The sequence below is a fragment of the Stegodyphus dumicola genome, chromosome 6 (assembly GCF_044657685.1).
Source record: "Stegodyphus dumicola isolate Sdum_Otavi_A_Nest chromosome 6, ASM4465768v1".
In the NCBI taxonomy this organism is placed as follows: domain Eukaryota; kingdom Metazoa; phylum Arthropoda; class Arachnida; order Araneae; family Eresidae; genus Stegodyphus; species Stegodyphus dumicola.
Genome location: NC_140773.1, coordinates 11,616,522 through 11,629,311, shown reverse-complemented (window position 1 = coordinate 11,629,311; position 12,790 = coordinate 11,616,522). Strand labels below are relative to the sequence as shown.

The window sequence follows — 12,790 nt, the reverse complement described above, 5'->3', positions numbered from 1 at the left end:
AAATGTTAGAATATGTTTTCTCTTCTTGTTTGTATGTCGCCTTTTTGAGTGCTAAATAAAGTTTTGTCTGTGTTCCATCATTGGAGTTGCTTAATATTGCCAAAGAAGTATCACAGTACCTAGAGCCATTCAATTTTGAATAACGTAAATCCCACTCCGAATATGGGCATCTGGAAGCCCAAATTTGAAATTTGTTTTATTATCGATTTCATATTTTGTAACACATTACGGAATTTTTTATTAACAAAATGATTTCAAATCGAGCAATGGCAACACTGTACGAGAAGGGGGGGGGATTTTATCTTAAGACTGTGTATCGGAAATTCTAAAGATATGCTCATTTAAAAATTATTTTGCAATATTGCTATTGAAATGAATTTTATGGTTTAAGTGCGAAGAACATGATATTTATTAAATAAAGGTAACTCAGGAAACGTTAAAAAGCACCGTTTTGGGCGTACAGTAAGACCCCGCTTAACGCGGGGGATACGTTCCATCAAAGTAGAGCGTAATGCGAAACAGCGCTAAACGAGGCTATCTTTACATGTAAATATTGGGGTTAGGGGAAGATGGCTAGGAAATTGGTTAGGTATTAAATTTAAAAAGTATGTTTTTTTAATAAAAATAAAACCAAACATTTATTTCTTAAAGCCCAAATTAATACCACATTATTATTTCTTGCAAAAATAAAAACAAAATATAAATAAAACGAATATTCTTAAAAAAAAAAAAATAAAATAAAAATAAAATTCTAAGTCAGTCATATTTAGTTAGCCTTCCGCGTTTTGCCTTTTTGTGACAAAACCATCTAATGTTGTTTGCCTTTTTCTTTTGCGTTGTTCTCTTAAAAGTTCTTCATAAACGGATAGAGCATCTCTAACACCACGCCTTACTTTTGAGCTCCTGTCAAAATTCGGATCATTTTCAATGAATTGATCCATTATTTCAGTTATGGTAGACAAACTCCTTTTTACAAACGCCATCGAAAGTTCTTTTTGCTCTTCTTCTGAATCACTGCTGTCAACATTTTTGTTTTCTTCTTGTTCAGTTAATTCCTTGAGCTCATCATTAGAAAGACTAGCCGCTGCTTCTTGAATTATTTCTTCGACATCTTCCACATTTACCCCTTCAAAATATGTCTGTACAATACCGCACCAAACTAGAAATACAAGTACAGTCTTTCGGATATGTATTTGAAACCTATCGCTGCATAATATTTCGGGGAATCCCCGTGTGCTGCGAGCGATTTCGTGGAATCCCCGGGTTGAAATAAAAGAGCGCTAAACCGAAACAGCGCTAAACGAAACAGCGTTAAGCGGGGTCTTGCTGTATATGTAAAATCTGGAAGCTTTCAGACTTTTTTTTTTTTTTTTTTTTTTTTTTTGTTTGTTTGTTTGTTTTTTTGTGATTCAGTGGCAACAGTAAAACGAAGTTTTGTTCTTAAGATTTAAATTCAAGGAAGCAGATTGGGATTTGGACTGTGATGAAATATTGTATGACGATCCTTAAATAAAAGTTCCTATGCTTGTGCGTACATCTGTTGTAGCATCTGTTTTATTAAGACTCAAACAAACCTGTTGTTACCTGTATTTTAATATAAAGTAAGAACCTTTTCCTTTGAGGTTAATATAAAGATTAACCTATTTTTACTTCCTTGTACGAAGTAAAAAGGAAGTATTCTAATCGCGAAAAGTTTCAGGCAGCATATTTCAACAAAAATATCCATTTTGATCGCTATCGAATGCAATTTAATGATGTTTTTGCGTGATATCTGTACGTAAGGACAGAATAAAATACTCTTTTCCTTCAAAAAAATTATAAAACTGCTTTAAAATTAATTCTGAAGAGAATTTTTCTTGGCGTCTTTACGAACGTATGTACGTACGTATCTCGCATAACTCAAAAACGAGTAGCCTCAGAACGTTGAAATTTTGTATATAGGACTGCTATAACATGTGTTCACCTCGTATTTTGGTTGCAATCGGCCGCACCAAACGTATATAAATATATTTATATATATATCCACTCTGTGACCCGGCTCAGTGATCTGAGTTTCTTTACTCTTATATGTTTGTAAATTGTACATTTTTTGCTTTAAAAATGATTGTATTATTTTGTTTTTACCTTCCGGTTAAGGTTTTTATGCCTTTAGTAAATCTGTATGCAATATTTTGAGAATTATCAACAATTTTAAAGTTGTCTAAGTGCCGCTAAGCCTTTTTTTATATGGCGGCCATTGATGTTTACATTTGAAACAGAGACTAGTGGATTTGTTGCCAATCTAGAGAAACTTAGCTTCGCAACAACAAAGATAACGCGTTCATTTATTATTGCCAATTAAATCATGCTTAATTCTTTCTGGAATTTTTTCGAGGAAATAAGTGTTTGAGATTTACTTCGTAATTTTTAATATAGATATTTTGAGTTTTTATGCATTTTTGCCTTCTCGCAAAGTGAGAACTGAATTAATTAAATAAGAAATACTCAATCGTCTGTGAAAAACTGTTTCTTTTTTTGTTTTGTTTGCTTAATTTCTTTTATACATCATTCTAGCTTTATTATAGTATTTGAATAGAACATGTGGCAACGATTAGATAATTCTATTCTTTCAATGATATAAATTTTGTGCATTATGAGTTATAATATGAACGAAAATTATTATATATTATCCGTTATATAATAATTATTATTATATCTGTCATATAATTATTAATACTGTTAAGTGAATTTAGCGCCAGAGTGTCGCTATGGTAAACAAATACTAGAGTGAATTTTAAAGAATGCATTTATTCTATTGTGGTTTATGCGCTGTCGGCGAAGTAGATTTAACTTAATCCAATAAGTTTAAATGAAATGCAAGAAAAAATGCGTATAATTTAATATTCCGTAAAAGGAAGTCAAGTGATGCACACATCAAATTTTTTATCTCCGTGAAATGGTAACAAAACCCGAACAATATCACTGAAGGATATAAAGCGAAAAACATAAGTGATTAAAGAATATCTTAAAAACATCCAGCAAGAGACTATAGAAAAATACACAGTGCTATACAATTGTTCGAAAATTTATCTCCTTTGTTTAAAAGCTTCAAACAGATTTTATGAAGGGAAAAGTGTTTTGAAGCTTTAAACTCAGTTGATTCCCAACACACGTTTCGTTCCTGTGAATCGTTTGAGGTTTTATACCGCTTTTTCAACTTATAAATCGTAAATTTAAATATAATATTACGAATGAGTCTCAAATGCGCTCAGACCATACTTTGGATGCGGCGATTGCAACCAAAAAGGGAGGTGCACAACTACATGCTATTACCAGTCCCATATATATGAAATTTCAACGTTTTGAAGCTACTCGTTTTTGAGTTATACGAGATACATGCATATGTACGTACGTACAGACATCACGAAAAAATATCTTCTAAATCCATTTTAAATCCTTTTTTTTTAATCCGTTTGGGGAGAAAGAAACTTTTATTCTGCTCGTATATACAGATAAAACATCATTCAGATGGATTCGAGAGGTCAGAATGGATATTTTCGTTGAAATATGACACCCGATATTTTTCGAGACTACAATACTTCCTTTTCTTTTAAAAAATTATAAGGTATTTTTCCCACTTTCCTAGCGTGCCTTCGTGGTGTAGTGGTTCTGCACGCTGGGCTGGTATTCCAGAGGTCCGTGGTTCGATTCCCGGCGAAGGCGTTTGCTCACTTTTCAATCTCTCTTGCTTCCAAAAAATCCTAATGTTTCTACAAACTGATAGAAATGATTTAAAAATTGATAGAACATCGATTCACATCTTCATTTTTAATAGACCATTTGGATTATTCGGAGCAGGTAACATGCAAAATCAGCTATGCCCTGTACGGGATCCGAACTATGGATCTTCCAGTTTGAGAGATGGGTGTGTCAACCACTTACACCGAAAGAGCACGTGTGAGGTAATTCGATAGTTCTTCATAAACATATTAGCATATTCAGTAAAATGTAATATTCATTTTTTGTTTATTAAAATCTTGAAGTCCCGTGTGATTAGATAATTCGTTATACAAATGTATGCGAGCGGGTTTAAGGAAGCGTAAGAATCATTTCAAGAAGCGATTATTAGCCCATACTCTCGAAACGGCATTTTGCGCAGAATCACCATAAATGGCGTATAATTTTTCAGAATTGTTGCCATCGAACATTATCAAACTGTATTACATTTAAATAAATTAAATAATGAAGAATCTGCATGACTGTATGCGTATTTCTCGCATTCTGAAAACACGACGGTACCTAGAGCCATCGAGTTTTGAATAACGTAGTCCTCCACCCGAACGTGGGCACCTGGAAGCCAAAATTTTGAACTTCATATTTGCTTTAATATCTGTTTCGTATTTTTTTTTAAACTTTAACGAATTTTTGATAAACAAACTCAACTATTTCAAAGCCAGCAGTGTTAATACTGTACAGAAAAAAAAAAAAAAAAAATACTTCCAGTGAACGAGGTTTTGTACCGGAAATCCTTAAAGGTATGCTGTTTTTGAATATTTGACGGTTTTGCAGTTGAATCGAATTTTATGAGGCGTAAGATGAATAACGTGATATTTAATAAATAAAGTTAACATACAAAACGTTAATAATAAAAAGACAAAAAAAACCTTTGTAAAGCTATTTTAGTAAGAAAACTGAACACTGATACGATGAACTGAGAAAAGACTGTTAAAAACAGAAAAATGTATGACAAACACGTAACGCTGCATCGGGAATTCTAAACTATGCTGCTGTTAAAATGTTTGGAATTTTTCTGTATACGCGTAAGAGCAAAGAAAATTATGCTTAATAATAAAGCTAAAAAGACAATAAAAGTGGGGAGGAGTGAGTGACTGGTAGAATGCGAGTTCAGCGAGACGTTAAAAAAACCTTAACAAATCCTTTTCAGCGACCGCTAAAATCTGAACCCTTTCGGATGTGTTAATTATCCGCTTGTGGCAAAACCAATTATCGTCTGGATATAGTCTTCCAAGAATAATAAGTTCTAACCTAAATTTACCTGAAAGCATCTTCAGCCTTTTCTGCCAGGTATATTATTTCGAAAACCGGACCTACACAAAATCCCGGCCAGGTATTATGAATGATAAGGTGACAGGGGAAGAGATGAGCCCAGGGTACTTGCGATGGTTCTTCATTAGTCGGAAAGCCGGGATCTCCCGCTGTCGCATAATCCCTCGCACGAGGGATGAGTAGTATAAATCACGCCTTTTCTCATAATCTTGTCAACCGGCTTATTCGGAAAACCCCCGTGGTTGATGAGCAGCAGCAGACATTCCGGTCCGGCGATATGAACTTCGGTCCGGCAATTGGGGGGGAAGCCAGGTGTACACTGTCGTAATGATTAACTGTGTAGTCACATCTCCGTTTTACTAATATCGTTGCCCATTTCGAAATCGCATTGTTCTCTATTGCAAAGCTTACCATTTCCATCAAAGCATTAATGGTCTGCATCGATGCCAAGCCTCTTGCAACATCTACATCTTCCGCTCACTGAATATCACGAAGCGAAACGAATGAATGGGAATTAAACAATAAAGAAGCTGAATAAAGCGTTTGATACTGTAATTAATGTTGTAAAGATAATCAATTAAATGGTAATCCATATAATAAGATACTCAAATTTGGAGGAAGCATTTTAATTTTTCCGATATCTGCAAATGCCACGAATTTTCACTGTAGGTAAAGATTCTCCTATGCATTCTTGTGATACTTGCAACTACTGCATGCATGTATACACTCGTCATTAAATAGAAATTTTATCTACGAATGCTTAATACCCTATATACAAACAGATATATATCGAGTCAGTCCATAGGTTCCTGCGCATTAAGAGTATGCGTGGAATTCACCACGACGCATTTAATAAAACAATACAATTTTGAACCTGTTGAAACTTGTCATCGTTTGACTAACGTATTACTCAGTTCATCATCAACTTTTCGTAAATATTGAACGCATTATAGTACCCGTAGAAGATGAATATAGATAATCAGTACAAACGTGCTTTGATACATTTCTATTTCCTTGTACGAAGTAAAAAGGAAGTATTGTAATCGCGAAAAGTTTCAGACACCATATTTCAACGAAAATATCCATTTTGACCGCTATCGAACGAAATTTAACGACGTTTTTGCGTGATATCTGTACGTAACGATAGAATAAAAGACTCTTTTCCTCCAAAAAAATTATAAAACTGCTTTAAAATGAATTCCGAAGAGAATTTTTCGTGGCGTCTGTACGAACGTACGTATGTATCTCGCATAACTCAAAAACGAGTAGCCTCAGAACGTTGAAATTTTGTATATAGGACTGCTATAACATGTAGATGTGCACATCGTATTTTGGTTGCAATCCGCCGCACCAAACGTATATAAATATATTTATATATATCCACTCTGTTACCCGGCTCAGTAATCTCAATTTCTTTACTCTTATATGTTTGTAAATTGTACACATTTTTGCTTTAAAAATGATTGAATTATGATGTTCTTTTCTTCTGGTTAAGGTTTTTATGCCTTTAGTAAATCTGTATGCAATATTTTTAGAATTATCAACAATTTTAAAGTTGTTTAAGTGCCGTTAAGCCTAATAATTTTTTTGATGGCCGCCATTGCTTGTTTACATTTGAAACAGAAGAATAGTGGATTTGTTGCCAATCTAGAGAAACTTATCTTCGCAACAACAAAGATAACGCCTGCGAATTAAATCATGCTTAATCCTTTCTCGAATTTTTTCGAGGAAATAAGTGTTTAAGATTTACTTCGTAATTTTTAATACAGATATTTTGACTTTTTATGTATTTTTGCCTTGTTGCGAAGTACGAACTGAGTTAATTGAACGAGAAGTACTCAATCGTCTGTGAAAAACTGTTTCTTTTTTGTTTTGTTTGCTTAATTTCTTTTCTACATCTTTCTAGCTTTATTATAGTATTTGAATAGAACATGTGGCAACGATTAGATAATTCTTTAAATGATATAAATTTTGTGCATTCTGAGTTATAATATGAACGAAATATAATACTGTTAAGTGAACCTAGCGCCAGAGTGTCGCTATGGTGAACAAATAGAGTAAGTTTTAAAGAACGCATTTGTTCTATTGTGGTTTATGCACTGTCGGCTCGGTAGATTTAATTCAATCCAATAAGTTTAAATGAAATGCAAGAAAAATAGGTATAATTTAATATTCCGTACAAGGAAGTCATGTGTTGTACACATCAGATTTTTTTATTTTCGTGTGGTGAATCTGCCAGGTTTGCAGCGATAAAAATTAATAGTGTACAAGGTGAACACACTAGTAGTGTAAGGACTGCCCAGAAATGGTTTAAAAAATTTAAAGTTGGAAAAAGCAGCATGGATGATGAACCCCGTTCAGGACGTTTTGAACTGTTAGAACCAAATCAAACGATTCATTCAGAAGTTTATAGTGAGCAACGTTGCCGTCTAAACTCAGAATGAATCAAAAAACGCCTACGATGGGTGAATATCAAGAAAGTGTTGTTTCAGCATGATAACGCTAACCCGCATACGGCTCGAACAACGCTGCAAAAAATTGGTGAACTTAATTGGGAGCTTTTGCCACATCCTGCTTACTCCCCAGATATTGCCCCAAGTGATGTTCACTTATTTCGTGCATTACAAAATTTTTTACTGGGATTAAAAATTAAATTTTAAGCAGGATGTACACAATGAAGCTTCAAGTTTTTTTTTTTTTTTTTTTTTTTTCCCCCATCAAAACCAGAGTCTTTCTACAGCAATGGCATAAAAAAGCTGCCTCTAAGATGGCGAGACATTGTAGATAATGGAGGAAAATATATGATTGATTTAAATATTAAATTGTGTTTCTTTTATATTATTTAAAAATTTACGAAAATTGCGCACGAATTTATAGACTGACCCAATACTATACATAGAGAATTTCCGAACTTTAAAATTCTTATTTAGTAGAAGGAAAGCAAAACACTTTGGTTAAAAAGTTGCGTCTTTTACTCAATAGCAATTTTTCACCAGATGCTGAACGGTAAAGTCGCGAAACACTGGTAGTTCGACCCGGGCTCATATTCCGACGAACATTCTATCTGCATGGGCACTTTTGTGGTTTTTTTTTCCTTATGGATCAAGAATGGAGAAAGGAATCGTTTACTTCGGCATGAAACTTTTACCTCCACATTATCAAAGAATCAGTACTTACTTCAAAAGAGAGATTTATAAAATAGGATAAAAATTTTGAGAGCCAAATTGAATGGTTCAAAGGCATCAAAGGCAACTGCCTTCCACAGTAAAAAAAAAAAAAAAAAAAAAAGGTAAAAACATTGAAGGATTTTCAACTTAAATTTTTCCTTATGCGTAACGTGGATACCAGCCAGTTTCCTTTAAAAAGTCTTCCATGAAGGCAACTCTCTCTCAGGCAAACAGTCCTCTCGGACTTTGCCTTAAACAAAACTACTACTCTGTTGGATCGGTTTGATCCAACAGAGCAGTAGTTTTCAATTATTTATACTTTGCGTACCTTTTAGAAATGTGAACGTAATTGATATACCCTTTGTATAAGTAGATAGAAGAATTAGAACTAAATAAAGCATATGCAAACATTCAGAGACACAATAAATTTCTTTCCAGAATTTACATGTATCTACAAAAACATGCAATTGTAGAGTCATTAGGTTTCGAAGCAGGAGAAGTGAAAAATGTGTTTACAAAAAATGTTCTTCCCGGGACTCGAACCTGGACCTCTCGAATACGCGCCGAGTGTGCTGACCGTTACATCACAAAGGCATGCAGAAAGGAAGGAGTAAATAACATTTTTAAAGGGCGACTGGGGATAACGGGACCCAATGGCCACATCCTAGTGTTGAAGAATCATCATCCACCACTTTTTTTTTTTACTTCGGGTGCCACTGTAGAGTCAGTATTTTTTCGAAGCAGTAAAAGTGAAAAAAATTTGCAATTTTTTTTATGAGCACCCTGCATGTCTCGTTTTTTGGTAAAATCCTTCAATTATATGCGCAAGGTATGAGACTTATCCAATCGAATGGTTTCCACAAATTATAAAACAATGCTATAAATTGAATTTCAATACCCGTACCCTTTCACGCGCTCTGAATGAGTAAATACTGAATTTTAGAAAGCCGAATTTTAGAAAATCTTGTTCTCTCCCTTCCAATGCTGCTCATTTTTTTAAACTCCTTAATGGTGGGTACCTAGACTGTGTTATTGTTCGGTGATTAAAATGGAATGTTACAAATCGGGTAAACTGAGTAATAGGCTAGACATTGAAAATTATAAGATTTAAAAAAAGACTTTAAACAATTTTTGATTTTTAATCAAAATGATCTACATCCATTTCGAATCGATAGCTATTTTAGAACAACGTAAAAAGGGCGAGTAAATAAGTGAAATATTTTTTCTTTAACTCTGTACATTAAGGGGGCTCATACACCTTAAACCCCCTATGATCTTCGAATATGTGACTGTTGCAAGAATTGGAATATTTTGTTTATTTTAAAAGCAGTTACTTCCAACGTTTTACAGCTGACTACATCATATAGCTGCTTTGGAAACTAGTAACCAAAACGTTTGTGTTGCCACAAATACTTTTGAAATTTAATCCGCTTTGTGACAAAATGTTTCGTCATGTTTCCACCTTATGCGCATATTTTAAAAATGGCTAATGGTATATACTTGAAATTTGATGGAATGCTTTATATGGGCACTATTTTCTAACTGAACCCAAAATCTGATGAATATTTTAATATTATAAAATTTTATGCATGAAAATATTAGTTATTTTTTAATAAAATTCATTTTATGAACTCAACTCCAAATAAAATAAAAATTTAACGTGAAATTCTTAGAATTTTTGCTTCACAGTAGTTTCCAAGTGTTATAAAAGCTGTATATTAAATATGGAATTAAATTATGCAACAGAATGTTTTAAAGGTGCGCGTAAGTTGGAGACATGACGAAAACTTTTGCCACAAAGCGGATTGAATTATAAAAATATTTGGGGCAACACAAACTTATTACTATTTTAGAAAGCAGCTATATTATGTTGTCAGCTATAAAAACTTGGAAGTAATTGCTTTTAAAATAAATAAGTTATCCCAATTCTTGCAACAGTCACATATTCGTAGATCTTATGGGTTTTAAGATGTATGAGTCCTTTTAAGCAAATTTTAAATTTAACGGAGAAGTCCTACACATCAACTTAAAATCTTATTTAAAGAAAGAAAACAAATATGTTTTTGAGGTGATTCTGCTTACTATGTCACTTTTTAAATCAATTCAGTATTTGATATCTTATGGTAGACTGCTCTGACACTTAACAGAAAAAAAGAGGCAGACACTTTTACTTACCCTCCATACATCCGAGCTAGGGGGCTGGGAATCTTTGAGCTGAGCAGGAATCGGACCAAATCTTTTTCCTCGACTTAGCTCAACTTTTGTCCACAGGGCGTACTCCAGTGGTTGAGAACCAGCACGAAGTTCTAATTCCTTCGGCAGGGGAGTCTCTTGAAGATCAGTGATCATATCCCTACCGAAGTCACGGAGGACCAAACTATCCTCAGAGTCAGAAGTCACCAAGAACGAGCTATCCAAGCTCAAGACAGCGGATTCTCCATCATCTTCATCACCACCTGAAAGAGTAAATTTTGCAATAAGAACGAATTTCATGCGGAATACCTAATCTAAATATAAATGAATTCTAATACAAAACAAGAGTATTACGCTGTTGGTGCAATAAATTCTAACAGCACAGCTATTCTAATATCAAAGCCGTTCATCGAAGCATATACGCTTTACAGATTCACATTTTCAAGATTTTCTTCCCACGTGTATTTGCTTGTAATCTCTCTCTATATACAGAGGCTGTTCGCACATTTTTTAGACGATTTTGGTAAGCGGTAATAAAAATTCGTTTGCTGCAAAAGAAGTCATTGCAATTGTACTATGTTTTTAAAAGTCAAAATTACCGTCTGTGGCTTGAAAGTTTTGTTTTGATTCAAATTGGCGAATTTAAAAAAGCAGTGGTTCGAAGGCTACATTTACGCTCTTTCCGAAGAGAAATATGCATACTCCGTTATCCAAAAACGATGTGAGAGTCATGATTTTGTGATATCTAAAGCGTCGATAGGTAATATCATCAACAATAAAGCGAAAAAACGTCAAATTGGAGCCTCAAGTGGGACAAAAATTCCAAACACGTATCCAAGGAAAAAACGGACATCTTCGACTATTGCAAAGGTACGTTGTTTAATATTAAAGAAAAACCCCCTAGTCAAAGAACAGTTGCAAAATCGTTAAAATGCTCGGTGTCCACTGTAAACAAACAAAATGATAAACGTTGATTTAAATCTTAAGAAAGCGAAAAAACGCAATGTGCATCGTCTTCTTCCAAAGCATATCGCTCAACGCAGGACACGCTGCAGAATTCTATACGAGAAACACTTATCCAAAGAAAAATGGAAAACAGTTGTCACAATAGATGAAGCATGGATGTATTTAAATGATTGTAACAAAAAAAAGAGCCTTTTATTATCATAAAAGGAGAGAAAAAAATTTAAGTACATGGTTCAAAGAATCGAAAGAAAGTTTTTCTAAGGGATTCATGATTGTTGCTGGTTTTTCTTATAATGGCAAGTTAAAAATAAACAGAGTGCAAAAAAATGTCAAGATTAACTCCAAATACTATCAGGAACATATTTTTTATCGCCAATTTTTCTGAATGAAATACCATCGCTTTACCGACAGTGCCATCCATCTGTGAGACTCCATCAGGACAAAGCTAGCAGTCACACATCAAAATCCACTGTAAATTTCCTAAAAGAAATGGAACAAAAACTGGTATCGAGGCCATACCCTTCACTGATATCCCTACTAAATCTGCCGATGACCTTAGACTTAGTCAAATTTTGACAAAATCCTTAGAATTAGTCAAATTTTGACAAAATTTTTCCGTCTTAAATAATATCATTTTGCATGACAAATTCAACTGCAGTTCGAATTTGACATTTTTTTGTTGTGTTTATGTATTTAATAATACATTATTAATTAAAGCTCATATTAATCATATTAATTGTATTAATTAAATTTATCATATTAATTAAAGCTGAATAAAGAAAAAAATGCAACTGCACATGGAATAAATTTCTGTTTTCTTTCTCTGACATGCTTCGTCTATGAGTGTCTCCTAGTTCATACATACTTTTTCCCTTATGCATCATTTCAAATTTCATATTCATAAATTTAACATATAGAAAACTATTAAATAATCAACAAGTAATTTTTCTGAGAGCATTGCTTATATGACAGCGTTTATTTAATTTATTTCTTTTTAATTTTTTCGATAACTTCTGCTATTAAAAAAATTTCAAAGCAATTACAGGTATTCCCAAACATCTATTTAATAATAGCATTTAAGATAAATCAATAATAAAATTAATTAATACACTTTAAATAATAACATACTGTCTTTCCACTAAAACAAATTATTTTAAAAATAAATTTACTCGAGTGATAATTGAAACAAATGTATTATTGCAAAAATTCGAAAAAATAAATTTAAACACAATTTTTTTCCATAAATATTCTTAGCTGTGAATCTCGGTGGTTAAACAAATCAAAATTAATTCGATACTTTTTTTAAGCTTTGTATAATATTTCATAAAATATTGCAAAGAATTAATAACAGAAAAATTAAGCCACAATGCAAAATTTCGCATAAATATATATTTCGAATACATACACGTAATGCTATT

General features: G+C 33.2%; 1 protein-coding gene across 1 annotated transcript in view; it reads right to left on the bottom strand.

Annotated features, from left to right (window-relative positions):
• Positions 1 to 12,790, bottom strand: part of LOC118186352 (histone-lysine N-methyltransferase MECOM-like) — a 523,759-nt gene that overhangs the window by 418,694 nt on the left and 92,275 nt on the right. The window contains exon 2 of the mRNA XM_085818114.1: positions 10,389 to 10,669. Within this exon, the coding sequence (XP_085674240.1) occupies positions 10,389 to 10,669 (281 nt within the window). The remainder of the gene's footprint in view (positions 1 to 10,388; positions 10,670 to 12,790) is intronic.